This window comes from Pteronotus mesoamericanus, unplaced genomic scaffold, assembly GCF_021234165.1.
Source record: "Pteronotus mesoamericanus isolate MK-2021 breed Mesoamerican mustached bat unplaced genomic scaffold, CSHL_Meso_final contig_82, whole genome shotgun sequence".
Taxonomy (NCBI): Eukaryota; Metazoa; Chordata; class Mammalia; order Chiroptera; family Mormoopidae; genus Pteronotus; species Pteronotus mesoamericanus.
This window is the reverse complement of record NW_026555265.1, coordinates 905,091-924,385: the sequence shown is the minus strand read 5'-3', so window position 1 is coordinate 924,385 and position 19,295 is coordinate 905,091. Positions and strand designations below refer to the sequence as shown.

General features: G+C 40.8%; 1 protein-coding gene across 1 annotated transcript in view; it reads left to right on the top strand.

The window, feature by feature from the left end:
* The window catches only part of IGF2BP2 (insulin like growth factor 2 mRNA binding protein 2), a 140,695-nt gene that overhangs the window by 111,590 nt on the left and 9,810 nt on the right, over positions 1–19,295 (top strand). The window contains exons 7-10 of the mRNA XM_054585076.1: positions 99–233; positions 8,580–8,702; positions 9,038–9,173; positions 11,794–11,922. Of these exons, the coding sequence (XP_054441051.1) occupies positions 99–233; positions 8,580–8,702; positions 9,038–9,173; positions 11,794–11,922 (523 nt within the window). The remainder of the gene's footprint in view (positions 1–98; positions 234–8,579; positions 8,703–9,037; positions 9,174–11,793; positions 11,923–19,295) is intronic.

The following is a 19,295-nucleotide window of genomic DNA, read 5'->3' as shown; positions in this document are numbered from 1 at the left end:
TCCTTGCTGTACGTTGGCTGGTGCGGCGCTGTCTCGGGACTAACTAGGATCCTGTCCCAGATGACGTTGTGCTACGGCTCCTGATTCTTTTCCCACAGGGTAGACATCCATAGGAAGGAAAACTCGGGGGCTGCAGAGAAGCCCGTCACCATCCATGCCACCCCAGAGGGGACCTCTGAAGCATGCCGCATGATTCTTGAAATCATGCAGAAAGAAGCTGACGAGACCAAACTGTAAGTTTGTGTGCAATGTCCAGACCATTCAACAGAGAATCAGAGGAGGTGCTCATTCACTGAGCCTGAGGTGTTTTTGACAAGCTCTAACTCTATTACTAAGCAAAAAGATGGGCGGAGGATAATTTTTAAGAAATTTGTTTCCAAGGAGAATACAGTGGGAAACAGATCTTGTGTATTTGTAATATGGCTGTTTCTCCACCGGTATATTTCTACTGGTGATCTAATGCTTTCGTCACTCACTGGTAATAATTACAGGTAGGAACACCGAGACCCGTGCTGTCCAATGTCATGCAGCGATGGAAATGTTCGATGTCTGCACCATTCCGTACAATAGCTACCTGCCATGTGGTAGTATTGAGTGCATGAAATGTGACTAGTGCAACATAAAAACTGATTTTTTTTTTAAATTTATTGAAATTTGAACAATCGCATGTATGGCTAATGCATTGGGTAGTGCAGGTAGAGAAGTACATTGTCATCAAAACCATCATTTATTGTTCTGGAAAAGGTTTTTGTCACCTGCTCCTAAACCACTTACACCCTTTAGAAACTGGATTACATTTCCTTTAGTAGTAGAAACTGGTATCCAAGTGGCTACTTTTTCCTTCTTCCTTTTTATTTCCTTCTATGTCCTTCACCTTCTTTTCTTTTACAAAATACTTTTCAGGATTCCTGAGTATTGTACCAATTTGAAGAGCAAATATACTCCTTACAAAAGCAGCTTTCTTTGTATTACAAATGAATTAATGGTAATGGAGTAGATTATAATAAGAAAAGGTTCTATGTCAGATCGGCAAAATCTACTTACAGGCATTGGTGGTAGCGTTATAGAGAAGCACTGAGGGATGAAGTGAATATATAATTAATTCAGCAAATAATGTCAAATAAGAGTGCTCCAAAATCAAAAGCATGAAAGTAGTCCTGAAAAGAAAAACATCACAAATCTATTCTCAGGTTTCATAAAAGACTCTAACCTTTCACTTACGAATTATTTACTCTATTTAGGGCTTTTGAAACCCACCCAAATGCCACGGCTTAATTTGAAGAAGCCCCTCTCTCACCCAAGTGATTGAAAACTTTACAAATAACACCCTCTTCGGTCCTTCAGCCTAGGTACAAGCAACTTTCAATAGTCTAAATAATCAAAAAGACTGATTTATAAATTGGAGTTTTAAGTTTTCGTGTAGAGCCAGAATAGAGTGTGAATATCTTTGAAATAAATTTTTTGAGCGCACACTGTGTTAAGCACTGTGCTGGGGGTTGAGGCTAGTCATGAACGAGACCCAGTTCCTGCTTTCATGGAGCCCGTGGTCCTGTGGGAGACATCCACTGAACAAGAGGTTCCACCAGTGTGTAGCTAAGCACAGCTCCGGAAAGTGCTGACAGTGAGAAACGACTGCTTATTACTGGAGGCCCTAATCAAGGTTTTAGGGGACAGCAGGAGATTTGGGGGTCTCAGAGAAGGCTTCCCTGTGTAAAGGCTCTGTATGAAGGCCCTGAGGGGGACGAGTAGGAGGTGGAAGATGTAGGGGAAAAAGGGATCCTAAACTTTCTTTTATTCATTTACCAAATATTACTATGTGTCAGGCACTGTTCTATGTGCCGTTCAACAAAGCTGACAAACAAAACCAACAAACAAAAAAAACCCTGCCCTCCCAAATTACATCCGTTTATTTTAAGGCAGTAGCAATGCATCTGTTAGATGCTTTTGATTTCAATAACAGAAAACATAAGCAGCTTAAGCGATAAGAAACAATTATTATGCCACATAATAAGGAGTGCCAAGATAGAGTAACTCCAAGATCAGTTGAATCATGGACTCAAAGACCCGTGACTTCTCTCTCTGTTTTACCTTCTTCGGAGTGTCCGATGCTTTCCTGGCGATGACAGGATGGCTGTAGTGGTTTCAGACCTGTGTCTCCACAGAATAGCATTCAAAAGTTGACAGAGAAGGCATCTTTTTCTTGTTCTTTTTTTTTTTTTTTCATTGTGGTAAAAAACATAACATAAGATTTACTGTCTTAACCATTTTTAAGTGTACAGTTCAGTAGTGTTAAATACATTCACATTGTTGTGAAACAGGTCTCCAGATCTTTCTCATCTTGCAAAACTGAAACTCTATACCAGTTAAATAACCAATCCCCTTTTCCCTCTCCCTTCAACCTCTGGTAGCTACTGTTCTACTTTTTGTTTCTATGACTTTGACTACTTTAGAGAACTCAGAAAAGTGGAATCATACAGTATTTGGTTTTTTGTGACTGGCTTATTTCACTTTACATGATATCCTCAAGATTCATCTATGTTGTAGCATGAGACAGGATGTCCTTCCTTTTTAGGGCTGCATAATGTTTCATCGTATGTATAGACCACATTTTGTTTATTCATTCATCCATTGATGAATTTGGGTTGCTTTCACCTCTTGGCCATTGTGAAGTGCTGTTATTAACATGGATGTGCAGATCTCTTTGAGACCCTGCTTCTAATTCTTTTGGACATGTACCCAGAATGAATTGCTGGATCATATGGTGGTTCTATTTTAATTATTTTTGTGAAGCCGCCATACCATTTTCCATAGCACTTACACCATCGTACAATCCTACCAACAGTGCACAAGGGTTCCAATTTCTCCACATTCTCACCAGCAAAAAAACTTGTTATTTTCTGTTATTTTGATAGTAGCCAAACTAATGGGTGTGAGGCAATATTTTGTATTCGCAGTACCTCCTGTGGTTTTTGTTTGCATTTCTTTTATGATGGTCATGTTGAATATCTTTTTTATGCTTTTTGGCATTTGCAGATCAGTTTTGGAGAAATGTCTATCAAGTCCCTTGCATATTTTTTTTTTAAGAGAAAGGGGAAGGGAGGAGAAAGAGAGGGAGAGAAACATCCATGTGCGGTTGCCTTTTGCGTGCCCCCTGCTGGGGACATGACCCGCAACCCAGGCATGTGCCCTGACTGGGAATCAAACCGGTGACCCTTTGGTTCGCAAGCCAGCAGTCAATCCACTGAGCCACACCAGCCAGGGCCCTTGCACATTTTTTAAATAGGTTATTTTATTGTTTTATTGTTCAGTGTAAGAGTTTTTTATATAGTTTGGATGTTAATCCCCTATCAGATATATAATTTGCAAATATTTTCTTTGATTCCATAGACTGTGTTTTCACTGTCAGTTATGTTTTTTGATGCAGAAAAGTTTTTAAGTTTGATGTAGTTCTGTTTATTTTTGCTTTTCATTGCCCATGCTTTGGTGTTATATCCAAGCAACCATTGCAGGTCCTGGCCAAGTAGCTCAGTTGGTTAGAACACCATCTGGATACATCAAAGTCGCAGGTTCTCTCTCTCATCAGCACATGTATAAAAATCAACCACTGAGGCCCTGGCTGGGTAGCTCAGTTGGTTAAAGCACTGTCCCAATACGCCAAGGTTGCGGGTTTAGTCCCCATTCAGAGTACATACTAGAATCAACCAGTGAATGCATAAATAAGTGGAACAACAAATCAGTATCTCTCTCTCTCTCTAAAAGTCAATAAATAATTTTTTTTAATAAAAGAAACCATTGCAAAGTCCAGTGTCATGAAACTTCCCCCTGTGTTTTTTCTAGGAATATTATAGTTTTAAGTTTTACATTTAGGTCTTTAAAACATTTTAATTTTTGTATATGGAGTAAGATAAGAGTCCAGCCTCATTTTTTTTGCTTAAGCATATCCAGTTTTCCCAACACTGCTTGTTGAAGAGACTGTCTCTTCCCCATTCGGTCACCTTCGCACTCTTATCAAAGATCATATGACCATATATGTGAGGGTTTATTTCTAGGATCTCTATTCTATTCCATTGGTTTATTTGTCTGTTTTGATTCCAATATCATAGTTTTGATTACGATGGCTTTGTAATATGTTTTGAAATCAGGACACATGACTTTTCCAACGCTGTTCTTTTTCAGAATTGTTTTGACTATTGAAGGTCCCTTGAAATTCCATCTAAATTTTAGAATGAATCTTTCTATTTCTGCAAAAATTGCCCCTGGGATTTTGACAGATTGCATTGCATCTGTAGATCACTTTTGGTAGGATGGACATCTGAACAATATTAAGTCTTCCAGTCCATGAATGTAGGATATCTTTCCATTGTTTTCTGTTGTCTTTTATTTCTTTCAGCAGTGTTTTGTAGTTTCGGTGTATAAGACCTTTACTTCCTTGGTTAGGTTTATTCCTAAATATTTTTTTCTTTATGATGGTGATTGTTTAATTTGTTTTTCAGATCGTTTATTTTTAGTGGATAGAAATACAACTGAGTTGTGTGTGTTATTATGCATCCCATGGCATTGTTGAATTAGTGTATTCTAATAGTTTTTTGTGGAATCTTTAGGGTTTTTAACATACAAGATCATGTGAATAGAGATAATTTTACTTCTTCCTTTCCAATTTAGACACTTTTATTTCTTTTCCTTAACTAATTGCTCTGGCCAGGACATGCACTACTATGTTGAATAGAAGTGGTGCAGGCGTCCTTGGTTTGTTCCTGATCTTAGAAGAAAAGCTTTCAGTCTTTCACTATTGAATATTAAGTTCATTGTGGGGTTTTCACAAGTGATGTTTATTATGTTGAGGTAGTTTTATTCTATTCCTAGATTGTTGAGTGTTTTTATCATGAAAAGATGTTAAATTTTATCAAATGCTTATTCTCTATCAATTGAGGTGGTCATGTGGTTTTTGTTTCTCATTTTGTTAATGTGGTGTATTACATTGACTGATTTTAGACATTGAACTATCCTGGCATTCCAGGAGTACATCCTACCTGGTCGTCGTGTGTAATCCTTCTTACATGCTCTCAAATTCAATTTGCTGGTAATTTTAAAAGTATTTTTTGCATCAACGTTCTCGTTAGGAATATAGGTCAGTAGTTTTTTGTTTTGTTTTTGTTGAAGTGCCTTGTTTGACTTTACCATTCGAGTAAAGCTGGCCTCATAAAATGAAGTTGGAAGTATTTACCCATCTTCAGTCTTGGAAGAGGTGGAGAAGGATTGATTTTAGTCATCTGACCTGGGCATTTCCATGCTGGGAGGTTTTTGATTATTCATTCAGTTTCCTTTCTCATTATTTGTCTGTTCAGATTTTCTGTTCATGTTTTGATCTTAGTAGTTAGTGTGTTTCTAGTAATTTATTTATTTATTTCTTCTAAGTTATACAGTTTGTTGGTGTATAACTGTTCATAGTATTCTCTTACAATCATTTTTATTTCTGTGGCATCAGTTTTAATGTCTTCTCTTTTATTTTCTGATTTTATATGAGTATTCTCTCTTTTTTCTTAGTTCATCTTGCTGAGTTGTCAATTTTGTTGATCATTTCATAGAAACAAACTCTTGGTTCTATTGATTTTTCCTGTTTTTCTCTTCCCTATTTTGCTCATTTCCATTCTAATCTTTATTATTTCTTTCCTTATGTTGGTTTGGGTTTAGTTTATTCTTTTTCTAATTTCTTGAGGTATAGAATTATTGATTTGAGATTCTTTTTATTTTGCTTTTTAATCCATTCAGCTTTGTTTTGATTGGTGAGTTTTATCCCATAGCATTTAAAGTGAATACTAATAGGGAAGGACTGAAAATTGCCATTTTCTTCATTGGTTTTCTGTGTCTTGCAGCTTTATTGTCCCTCCTTTCCTTTGTTATTGCTTTCCTTTGTGTCATTGTTTCTGGGTGTTTTTTAGTGATATTATTTGATTCCATTTCATTTCCTTTTATGCATATTCTGTAAGGGGTGTATGTGTGTGTCTGTGTGTGTGTCTGTCTGTCTGTCTGCAGTTATATAAGATGTCTTAAAATTATAACCTTCTATTTTGAACTAATAACAACTTAACTTCAATTGCATTAGGAACTCTACTCCTTTACAACTACACCCTCTGCTTTTTTGAATCGAATATTAGGGTGACTTTGGTTAATAAAATGATATAGGTGTATATTTCTATAATACATCATTTGTATATTGTATTATGTGTTCACCACCCCAAGTCAAGTCTCCTTCCATCACCATTTATCCCCCTTACACTTTCTTCTATCTTTACTTTGTTATTGATGTTACAAATTAATTTTTTATGTATTATATACCCATTAACATAGATTTACCTCTTTTGTTTTTGTCATTTAAATTTTATGCATCAAAGTTACTGTAGTGCAGGTTACTCTATTTGTATATTTTATTAGAGAATCTTATATTTTCATATGGCTTTGTGTTGCTGTCTACTGTCCTTTCATTTCAACTTAAAGGATTCCCTTCAGCGTTTCTTGTAGAGCTGTTCTAGTAGTAATGAACTCCCTCAGCTTTTGTTTATCTGGGAAAGTCTTAATTTCTCCTTCATTTTCGAAGGACAGTTTGCCAGATACAGTATTCCTGGTTGACAGTTTTTTCTTTTAGCAGTTTGAATATATCATCCCACTCTCTTCTGGCCTGCAAAATTTCTGCTGAGAAATCCACCGATAATATGGAAACTCCTGGGTATGTTACTAATCACTTTTATCTTGCTGCTATCAAGATTGTTTTTGTGCCCTGGTTGGTGTGGCTCAGTGAATTGAGCACCAGCCTGCAAATTGAAAGTTCACCAGTTCAATTCCCAGTTGGGGCACATGCCTGGGTTGTGGGCCAGTCCCCAGTTGGGGGCATGTGAGAGGCATCTGATTGATGTTTCTTTTACACATCAGTTTTTCTCTCCCTCTCTTTCTCCCTCCCTTCCCCTCTCTCAAAAATAAATAAATAGAATATTTTTTTTTAGATTGTCCTTTTTTTCCCTTTAGACATTGGGGTTCTAGTATATCTCAGTGTGGTTCTTTTGGATTTATCCTAGTTAGAGAATCTTGAGCTTCTTTAATCTATATATCTATTTCCTTCCTTAGATTTGGAAAGTTTTCCATCATTATTTTTTCAAGTAAGCTCTTCACTCCTTCACTCTCTTCTCCTTACGAATTCCTGTGATATGTATATTGATCCACTTTAGAGTATCCCAAAAGTCTCTTAGCCGCTCTTTGCTTTTCTGCATCTTTTTTCTCCTCTGACTTGATGATTTCAAATGACCAGTCTTCAAGTTTGCAGATATTTTATTTTGCCTGTTTATGTCTGTTGTTGAACCTTTTAAGTGAAATTTTTAGTTCAGTTCTTGCAGTCTTTAGCTTTATCATTTGTTAGGTTGTTTTTTATAGTTTCTGTCTCATTTTTTATTCTTTTGTTCACGTCATTTTTCTGATTTCATTTAGTTGTCTTGTTCTCTTTTAGGTCATTGAGTATGTTTATGACAGTTATTTTACATTCTTTGTCAAATAGTTCATATGTCTGCATTTCTTTAGGGTCAGTTTCTGGAATTTAATTTTGATTCTTTGAATGGTCCATGTTTCTCTATTTCTTTTTATTCCTTGTAATTTTTTCACTGGGATTTAGGCATTTAAAAAAAACAACCACCTCTCAGTCTTTGCATACTGGCTTCTTTCTGGGGAAGAACTTCACTAATCAGCTTGGGCTGCAGGTTCTAGATCTCTTAAACCTTCTTTAACCTCTTTCTTCTCCTGGCTTCTGACTGTGTAACTGCAGCTCTAACACAATCTTTACCTCTGTTTTCAGCACCTTCCAAACTCAGGAGCCAGTCTCATCGGCACTCCGTATCAGGAGAAACAGAAACCAATCTCTTGGGCAGCCCCCAGACAAGCCAGAGTGTTGGACTCATCGTCCAGTCTTGTTTTGTTTTGTTTTGTTTTGTTTTGTTTTAAAGAGAGGAGCCTTGGTATGAAGAATTGCTTCTCAGTTGCTCCTGGCTATGCTCTGCAGGGAAAAGAGCATGAACAGGCTTACCAAATACTACAATTTTCCTTCCCCTTTTTCTGGAATCCCTTTTTGGTTTTATAATAGCCAGGATGCTATAGCTTCTCAGCTGCTCTCTAGGGTCCTCACAGAGGTATTTTGACCTCTCTGTTGTTATTAACTTGGTATCTCTGTGGGGATAAGAGGACCTGAAGTTTTCAAGTCTGTCAGCTGACTAATGTCATAACCTTTGTTCCTTTTTAAGAGCAAGGAAAATCTTCCTAAAGTCACCCAGCAGAGTGCTGCTTATGCCTTATTGGCCATTTCTACCTCATGGACTTATTCCCAACCAGTCACAACAGGGGAGTATAATTATAATGACTTGGCTTATGTTGATGAGAATTCATGCACTGGGGTTAGTAAGGAAGTCATCGTCTTAAGTCCATCACCACTTGGTACCTAAACAAAACGGCTTCTATTTGTAAGGGAAAAAACAGGGTAATAACTCTTGGGCAGCAACCACTGTGTCCACTTTAAATGTTAAATTGTTGATTGTCTCTTTTAGAGCCGAAGAGATTCCTCTGAAAATCTTGGCCCACAATGGCTTGGTTGGAAGACTTATTGGAAAAGAAGGCAGAAATTTGAAGAAAATTGAACATGAGACTGGGACCAAGATAACGATCTCATCGTAAGCTACTCATTCAGATTCATTGTGCCCAGTAATGGAGATTTTAAGCATTTTCATCTGCTTCTCTCTAAAATGGGAATGTAATTATAAGTGACATAATTATCTCCAAAACCGGAAAAACAAATACATAAATAGTTACCAAATGCATTTTACTACAGAGATGATCTAAATCACTACCAAGATTTCAGATAAAGTAGCAGGTATTCTGTGTCACAGAATCTGATAAGGAAATCCAGTCTTCTCCCTGCCTTCTCCACCAAGACTTGTTTGTGATCCTCTGGGATATGTTTTTCCTTTTGAAAAAAGAAAATTTCTCTTTTTCTCCTGGTGGCCAGCCTGCAGGATTTGAGCATATACAACCCCGAAAGGACCATCACTGTGAAGGGCACAGTCGAGGCCTGTGCCAACGCGGAGATAGAGATTATGAAGAAGCTACGGGAGGCCTTTGAGAATGATATGCTGGCTGTTAATGTAAGTGCCTGATGCTTTCTTCTGCTGGTTTTCACGTGTGTTTTCAGGAGAACCCAAGCCTCTCTAGGAATAGTTTGTCATTCAGATAGTGAAGAAACACCTTGAAATAGGTATGCAGAGTTATTCCTGCCTTCTTGGAGCACGGGCATTAAAGTAATCAGGAGACCAACTAGTAAATTATGATAAATGCACTGGACAAAATAGTGTGAAACCATTAAAATCATAACTTTGAAGATTTTAAAATTTTAAAATGAGGAATTGTCTATGATAAAATGTCAACTGAGAGAATAATATGTAAAAGTGTATATAACTAGGATTATAGTTATGTAAAATAATATGGATCAAAATGGCTGGAAGGCTACATATAAAAGAAAAATAGCTGGTATGTTAGGAAAGTAGGATTCTTTTTTCACTTTCCAATTTTAAAATTAAATACTTTTAAATTAACTTCTGATTTTTATCTCCTGCTCACTGATCTGCTTCTAGATGACCCTATAAATATTGTCGACCACCTCGGTTCTAATACTGCTAACAGACTGACTTGGGTTTATCCTTCCTGTTATTGCTATCTGGTCCAGCATCAGAAATCTTAAAAATCTGTTTTGTTTCATCTGAACCATCATCCAGTTCACCCCCTCCCGCCCCCCCCTTGGATGTCCTGTAGCAAATCCCAGACCTGGTATCATTTCACGGAGGAATAAATGCTGACAGAGAGCTATGCAGGATAAACCCAGTTCCCTTACTGCAGCACATGCCGCAGCGCCTACCCTCTTACTCAGGCCAGTACTGTATCTCCCACCTGGGTGGCCCACATCACGTGGCATTTATGAGACATGATGAGGAGAAGACTCCAGTGTGACCTGCTCTCCCCATCTGCATGTACTTGTCTGTGAAAGTATCATCCAACGATCTGATCATCTTCTTTTGGGCTCTTGACATCTTATGCTAAATCTCTTTCTACAGAGGGGTCTGGGTGTCCAATCATCTTCACCTGAGCCTGTCGCTTAGATTCATTCATGTCTGTACCAAAATCACACTTTGGTAGGTGAATATATCACAGTGGGTAAAGGTTAAGGATCCTGGCCCTACTATTCCAAACATTCTAAAGGAGGGCAAGTTACTAGGTGACCCTAGCCACAGATTAAAAAAACAGAAGAGGTCTGGGGAGACGGAGGTTGGGGAAGGTTGGACACAGGCCAGAATGGGTGACTGCACCTCTCTGCCTCGGAAGGGCTGTGTAGTTACACATCACCTCCATCCCTTTTGCGGCCATTGCTAAGCACCAGTGGCCAAAATGAAGTCCCATCCCTTCTGGTTTCTGACCAGAACAAGAACTGCAGAAAGCATTTTGATGCACCTTCCCCCGTTCAGAGGAAGATCATGTCTTCTCTCTCAGAAGAGCTGAGACAGAAGTACAATGTTCAATTTAGGCTCCTCTGAGAGGATAATGAAATTCAGGTTGTGCAAGGACATTACAAAGGGCAGCGAATTGGCAGAGGAGTCCAGGTTTACAAAAAGAAACATGTCATCTGCATCGAACTAGTGCAACAGGAGAAAGCTAATGGGACAACTGTCCATGTGGGCATTCACCCCAGCAAGGTGGTGATTACAAGACTAAAAGATCCTGGAACGTAAAACCACATCTCACGTAGGAACAGAGAAGGGCAAATACAAGGAAGAAACAAGAAGGTGCAAGAATAAGGTAACCTTATAACGCAACTTTCATCAAAAAAACTGTTAAAGTCTGGAAAAAACCCACCTTGCCTTTAGCCTATGTGAGCATCCCCATGTTTAAATGTGAAATAAACCAGCAAGGTGATCACGAAGCTGGCAAGTGAATGCTGCAAGAGCCAGAGTTGTGAACTGTCCTGAATCTGGAAAATGGAGATCACATATGTGGTGTCCTAGCGAAGGGTCTGCTCTTTCCCTGGATAGAGTTGGAAAAGACTAGTAATCCAATATGTTTAAAACGTACCCATTCAACAAATATTTATTGAGTACTTACTACGTACCAGGCACTGAGCACGCAACACGAAGTCAGATGGGCTCTGTCCACAAGGAAATCGTGGTCTGACGGGGAGCGGCACCTGCACAGGTGATCCGCATACCGCGGGCCGAGCGCTCTTTTACGGAAACATCAGATTGTTAGGTGAGGACAGAAAGCGCATTTAAGCTGAAACCTTTGGGGTGACAGAAGGCTTCCTAGATAAGAAGACACCTAAGCTCAGGTGAGGTGAGGAGGGAGAGAAGGACATTCCTTGCAAGGTGGACAAAGGGCCCAGCAGCCCAGAGGTGAGAGAGGAACAGGCTGGGCAGGTTGGGGCAGAGGGGTTAGCAGGAGAGAGGCTGGTGAGGCGCCTGGGTCCCCAGGAAGAGCCTCGTTTGCTGTTGAGGCGTGCAGGCACTCCCAAAGGTGGCAGAGGACCTTCGGAGGAACACCGAGGTCGAGGCGAGGTTGGAGAGCCCACCCCGGCAGCAGCGGTGCTGGGGGCGGGCCCCAGGGCCAGGGCGGAGCTCATCAGGAGTCACTGGCGCCATCCAGACCCGAGATGGAGGTTGACCCAGGCAAGCTGGGACGCCGGTCGTCTCCCCTCATCTTTTTCTCCATTTCTGTTCCCAGCAACAAGCCAATCTGATCCCGGGGTTGAACCTCAGCGCACTTGGCATCTTTTCAACAGGACTGTCCGTGCTGCCTCCACCAGCAGGGCCCCGAGGAGCTCCCCCCGCTCCCCCCTACCACCCTTTCGCTGTAAGTAGCTCAGCATTCAGGGGCTTGCCGGCGCTCCGGGCGCCTCCAGGCAGCGGCGTGGCTCTGCTGTGTTGGATCCGAGCTAAAGCTTTTACCTTGGAGGCCATTGTAGGGTGACTCTGACGCTTCTTAGGACTAATTCCTAATAGATTAATATTATCTAACCCTCCTCTAAATACGTGCTCTTAAACATACTGTGTGTCTTATCTAGGAAGGAAACAAACTACTAGCAAATTCATTACCTATAAGCCTATTTATTGTCAAAAAGGATTTGTTAGCTCAAATGAAAATCCTCACGAGTGTTGTTTGTTTATTAAAATATTAGGGTGTCTCTTTCACACCTATGTCTACAACACAAATGCATTATGTTTTAATAATAGGCAGTTTTTAAAAGAAAATAATCCACAGTGTTTGTTTCAAAATACTTAGCACAATGCCTGGCATTTAGTGGGTTCTCAATAACTATTTATTGTCTGAATTACAATTAATAACAGAAATAAGAACTGTGAATTGTATGAGTTTTCTACTTGTTACGCCCATTCACAAGCATTATTCAGAATCAGTACTTTACCAAGTTGAGGTTCAGGGTACTTGACAGCTTTCTTTAATGCCAAATTCTCCGTACATACAGCTTATTTTTAAAGCAAACTTTCTTTCTCCCAATGTTTATGTTGTTTAAAAGGGAAGAATCAGGTGGGTGAACATGACCCTAGCCACTCCTTTCTTTTGAAAGGGGGTCTCTGGTGCAGGCGTTGCAGTGTGAGGATTCCTAGGAGTAGCTGTAGAGAGACAGGGTGACCCCTCTGCTCTCCTGCCAACCAGTGCCAACTTGAATTGGCACCCATGTCCTTGGTCACAAGAACGGACACCTTTCTGCAGTCTCGTTTATATACAGATCTTCTGAGTCATTTCTAAATCTGCGTACCATTTCTTTAGAGTAATAACCCTTTTCCCCTAAACTAGGATAAGGCCCAATATTGAACCGTGTGTATGTGTGTGTATGTGGGTGGTGTTAGAGGGAGCTAGTGTGTGAAAGATGGTGCTGGGGTGTGTATGTGTGTTAGAGGGAACTGGTGTGTTCGTGTGTGTGGTGCGTGTTAAAGAGACTCAGTGTATGTGTGGTGTGTGTTAAAGGGAGCTAGGGTGTGTGTGGTGTGTATGAGAGGGAGCATGAGGTGAGGCAGGAGGGACTGTGGCTGCTCCCAGGAGCATAACAGCTGTGAGAGGTGCCCGTCTCCGTGCCTTTGCTGTGAGATTGGAGAATGACCGAACTTGGTACCATTCCGTGGCGTTGAAACCCATCTCGTGTCTTAGCAGAAAGACTGTGTATACTGCCTTAGTAGGTAACGTAACACAAGACTCCCTCCTCACCAAAATAACATAAATGGTAGGGGGAAAGGTATGATAAATAAAACAGATCACTTCTAAAACTGATCATTTAAAATAGGCATCATCCTCTTTATTTCCCATCTTTTCCTTAAGGATTTGTAACAGCTGATGACATACTAAGGCTGTGACCCATTTGTCATGTTGTAAATGTCCAAACAGCTTAGCCTTTCACTTTGCTCTATTTGTGGTATCCTGTGCCATACTAATTTAAAATAAATATATCTTGAAACAAACTATCGCATCAAGTAAAATATAAATGTTTCTCTCCAGCCTTGCTTTTCTTACTCAGATTTTACCCAACAACCACTCTCCAGACATATAGCACTGTTATGTTTACACACATTGAAAAAGTTTTCTCAGCATATCTACAGTCTTATTATTGAAAAATATAAATGGGATCATGTCATGCTCAGTGAATTACAAGTTATTTCTTTACTTTTGGGGAGCATCTTTCCATAGCTAAACCTAATTCTCTTTAATGGCTACCTAGCATTATTGAATGAATTTACTCTAGCTTTCTAATCAGCACATGATTTTTAGACATTTGGGTTGTGTCCAGGTTTTCTTTACTACAAAGAGTGTCAAAATGAATATCTGTGTACCTAAGTCTTTGCACAGGTGCTGAGTATATGTGAAAGTAAATTCTCTAAGCTTGGAATTACTGCATCAAAGGGTAAATGCAATTTGAATTTTTTACAAATTTCCCTTTGGAACTCATGCAGAAATTTTAAGAATTAAGGTAGCTAAATAAGTGATATTTCCCTTTATGGATTTCTTGCCTTGGATGTCATGCTAAGGAAGAAGCCTTCTCCCATACCTGTGTCTTCTTATAGTAATGTTTAGTTTGAGGGGGTTATTGCTTATATTTATGTCTGTAACACCAAGGGAATTTATTTTGACTTATACTTTGAGATAGGGATCTGACTTTGTTTTTTTTAGCCCCAAAAGGAGAGCCAATTTTCCCATAATCATTTATGGAGTAATGCACCATTTTATCGCTCAATTTGGAATGTCTGCTTTGTCATACACCAAATCCCCACTTAGCTCCTCCTGGCTCTGGCCCATCATTCATCTTGTTTCTATGCTGCAATTACTATAGTTTTATATTCTCTTTGACAGTTTTAATAGCAGGGTTATTTATCTCTCAGAAAATGAATTGGAAAGATGACTACCTTTTACTATTCTTGGGAAAATTAAAGAATATGTAGGTATTTTCTGCTCCTCGAAGATTTGATAAGACTCATCTGTGAAACATAGGGCCTGTAGTACTTGTAAGCTTTTTGATTTATTAATAAGTTTTTGATATGGTTTTATTGATTTATATTTTCCTATAAAAATATTCATTCCATCTTTGAGTTGGCATAATGTTGTACACAGCAGACCCCACTGCCTTTTAAATCTCCAAACTTTGGTTATATCTCTCTTTTAGTTCCTAACTTTGTACAGGGGTGGGCAAAAGTAGGTTTACAGTTACGAATATGTGAAACATAGTTTTTTCTTGTTATTATTTATTAATTATCTTATTATTTATTTGCATTATAACTGTAAACCTACTTTTACCCAGTGCTGTATATTTGTGCTTTCTTTTTTTCTTAATTGGATTCGATAGGACTTTTCCCATTTCTTTAAATGTCTAAGTAGTGAAGGGTTTCTTCTTTGTTATCTTGCAACTGTTTCCTGTGCGTTGTACGCGGAGACTGTTCCTGGAACGTTCTGATTTTTGTGGCCTTGCTCATGCATGATCAAGTTTTTAAAATGCTGGCCATTTGGAAGGAGGCGCCATCTGACGGGCTCGACCTTGCCTTTGCGGCAGTGCGGCCAGGCTTGTCATCTATGCCTCGTAACCTCTATAAATTTGTTTTCTCTGTATGACTGAAACCTTCAAAACAGTTTACTGTTCTGCCACTACGATTATGGTTTTGTCAGATTCTTTATTTGTAACAGATTTTGTTTAATGTGTGTTTATCTTACTCTAGAAGTGATCTCAAATTTTAGTCCAAATTAAGCTTTTTTTTTCTTAATGAATACTCCATTTCATAATCCACAGTTATTTAGAATTCTTTATATACTTTTACTGTTTTCTTTGCTTTACTGCACACGGTTTCTTGCATTACACATCTAATTTTTTTTTTAGTTATTAGTTTCTGTTTGGAATACTTCTTCAAACAATGTGTTGTTTTTTTTTCAGGAATAATACATCAGTAGTACAATTTCTACACCTTTCTATTCTGAAAATGCCTTTCTTTTTCCCCTAACACAATATTCAGCATTTTGTTTTTCAGATAAGTGTGCTACCAGTCTGATTCTCTTTTTTCTGTAGGTAACCTTTTCTTTTCTGTCTGTAAGATGTTTGCCTTTTGTATCATTTTTACCTTTACCCTTGGAATTCAGAAATCTGAGTCTGAGTCCTTTGATCTGAAGATTCAAGTTTTTCTTTGGCTTCTGTGATTAATTTTGGTGTTCTTCCCCCAATTCCACTGCATTTTCTTATTCTGGAGTTCCCACTTTATGCATGGTAAATCTTTTCACACTCTTCATGTCTCTAATTCCCTCTTAGTGTTTTGAAGGCATTAGTCTTCTAAGGCACCAATTGGCTTTTCAGCAGTCAGTTCTGCTATTTATATGATTCTTTTGAGTTTTTACTTCACTAGTCATGTTTTTAATTTCCAAGATCATTCTAGTCCTGAGTGGTCTTTGCTCATAGCAGTCTACTCAAGCACTGTCTTCTTGAGTCTTACTAGGAAATCAGGCAGACTTTAAAAAAATTCTCCCTCTCTCCTGAAGTAGTTCACTGGGGGCATTTGCTTGCCTTGTTCTCCTCTTTCATGCTGTTGATTCTCTCCATGTGTCTAATGAATTTTAATTTTCCATTTACGTATTTACATAAACTCAACAGAGCTCTGATATCGAAACATATTAGAGCTTTCTCATAACATGCACCATGGGCCCCACCCGAACCCATGAATTAGGAATGTTCCAGGTGAGCACTATTGGGTGCAGTGGTTAAGAGTGTAGGCTGCAAAATGAGACGGACCTGTGCTCGAACGTTGGCTGTACTGCTTGCCATCTTACCAGTTGCTGGTTCTCGTCAGCTCTGGAGGTTGTCCCAGCAGAGCAGACAAAGGTGGATAAGCAGGAATGCAAGGAGGGACTTTGACAAACTGGGGTAGAACGGTGCACCTTCTGAGTCTTGGAAAGCTCTGCCCGTGACCATGGCCCCCCTGGCCAAGTCTGCTGCCGTTCCCAGGCCTGTGCCCATACCCCTGGTTCTCCCGGTGAGCACCTGTCCCCTTTGTAACACGGCATGACTCTGTCATAATACCAAAGCTGCTTAAATTTTTTTTTAAGACTTTATTTACCTATTTTTCAGAGAGAGGGAAAGGGAGGGTGAAAGAGGGGAGAAACATCTATGTGTGTGGTTGCCTCGTGCGCGCCCCCTACTGGGGACCTGGCCGGCAACCCAGGCATGTGCCCTGACTGGGACTCAATTGGGCAACTCTTTGGTTCACAGGCCGGCTGAGCCACACCAGCCAGAGCAAAAGCTACTTAAATTTTGAACATAATTTGTATGCCTAACACTTGCCCTCTCCACTACCTCTCCCCGACCCTTTATTCTTCCCTCCCCGATTTCTTCATGCTGCAGAAGATCACCTAAGCCATGCGTCAGGTGCTCCTACATAACAGCTTGGACCTGAGGACCCAACAGTTCTTCCAGGAGAAGCAGGCCCAACTGTTTCTAATTCCCTTTTTAATGTCCACAAGTGTGTTTGATATGTGCTCCTCTGCCTACCCCCCAGCATAGCCAGGCATAGAGGAAAAGCAGACACCAGTTCCCCTCAAACTCAGAATTTGAAATGAACCGCGGACAAGGGTGACCACCCCCCTTGCCGCCTGTCTGTTGGCAGGGCGTGGGGCGCCCCCGGCAGTGGTACCCTCACCATCACCCCTCCCGTCCCCATCCCCACTGTCATAATGCTTTTGAAACACTCAAAAATAAGGTACTTTCTCTGTCATAAAATAATGGGGGACCCTTGAATTGAGATAGTGAGCCCAACTGCCATGTTGGGGTTGGGGGTTCCACACTGACATCCCCTCCCTCTGGGACCTTGGTTCATCAAATGGCTACAACTGCTTTTCCATTAAGGAGAACATTTATTCAAGCCATTAACAGGTGACTTTTCTGATCATTATGACTAAGCATGTTTGGAAAGTCCTTTTCCACTTGAGGTTGTAATGCCACATGAGCTTGGGCAGATGGGACATAGAAAGTATGCTCTGATAAGCCACATATTTTATTATAAGTAAGTACTCATTCATTGAGCCACACAGTGCCTGATGGTAGATTCTTCCACTCGTGTGGCCTTACTGAGTGCCACGTAACATCTGTTGGTGGCATCCTTTGGATTTGGAGTTAAATCATGTCCAAACCAGGCCAGCAAGGTTCTGCCTGGCCTTGCCCTGCCTGCCTTCCCATCATGCCCTGCTGTACCAGTACTGACCTCCGCTGTACGGGTCTCCTCCTGTTGTTCAAACAGACCAACCGCTTTCCTAGCTCTGGACCTCTAAGAACCAAGCTTCGAATGTTCCCTCCCCTGTGCCTTGCAATGAGTCTCTGCCTCCTCCCACCTCAGAGGCCTCCTCCTCCGGGAGCCTCCCAGGACTGCTCCGACTAAGGCTGCCATCCCAGCCCTCATCCCGCAGCTCCCCTTCCTCGCCTCGTCCTGTTCATTTTTTTCCACAGCACTTGTCTGCCTCCCCAGGAGAATGTAAGACCCCTGGCAACAGTTGGCCTTCTCTGTCTGAATAGCTGTGTCCCAGCACCTAGAACAGTGCTTCACACATAGTAGATGCTCAAATATCTTCTGTATGAATGATGATTGAATGAATCCTCAACAATATTATAAGATCTAAATATTATTGTAATCCATTTGCGGATGAGGCTCAGCAAGGCTGCATAAATTATTCCAACTTGTAAAGAGCTAGTGATTTAGTCCCAGGTCTTCTCAGCCTTCTGACTCCAGAAACCAACTTGTGTACACAGATGGCGGAGCCTCGGGTGGAAACGAGCTCCTCCCTGATTGCTGAGTTAGGGCTCTTTCCACACAATTTTCCAGCTGTAGTAACTCATGAATAAGAAGCAGTAGATCTAAACTTAATAGTGTTTATGTTGTTAGTATTTGAACCCAGAGTAGCAGCCACACTGTGGCTTGTCTGTTCTTGACCTCATGTGAGTTTTGGTGAGGAAAAGGCAAATCACAATTCAAAAAAATGATTTCTGCTTTGAGGGCTAAAGGAAAGGCTGTCCTGGTGAGAAGAGGGCAGAAGCGTCCTTTCTCCAAGGTAGAGCTTTGTCTGAGCAGAAACCCGGCAGGAATTCTCTGTCCACCCTCCATGGCCCAGGACAGCTCCCCAGAACAGGGACCTGTGCAGAGACGGGTCTGGAGCTGATGCTTTTCTAGAAAAGCAGGACCAAGTCAGCCAAACCTGTTCACTTCGCTTCCTTTCAATAATTGGAGGTCGCCAGGAGAACGCTGGTCTCATCGCCCCCTCTTGTGGCCACGAGGTACCACTGCAGCCTCTTTGTCAGTCCCGAAAAGGAAAGGCTCGTACTCCAGAGATGGGTTCCCTTCCATGGGCACCTAGAGCACCCGTAGGAGACACTCTCCCAGCTCAGAATGGGGAACAGTTTCATTTTGTCCCTAATGTGTCATAAGGCGACGTTGTGATCGGGAGTTCAGAGTCCCGCTGGGGATTCCGCAGGTGGAGGGTACCGTGAGGTTTGCTGAGGGGCCCTCAAGCGAAAGCTAGACCCCCAATTCCCAAGCCGCACCCGTGTCTGACTGCTGTTGAACGATCTTCCAGGGCGGGCCTGAGGGACCGGTGCTCAGAGCTGGTCCCCTTTCCTGTGACAGGCATGTCAGCGTGTACTTGGCCTCGTGTAAAATACTGTTACTAGACGTTGGGACTCTGACGAATGTCCTGTC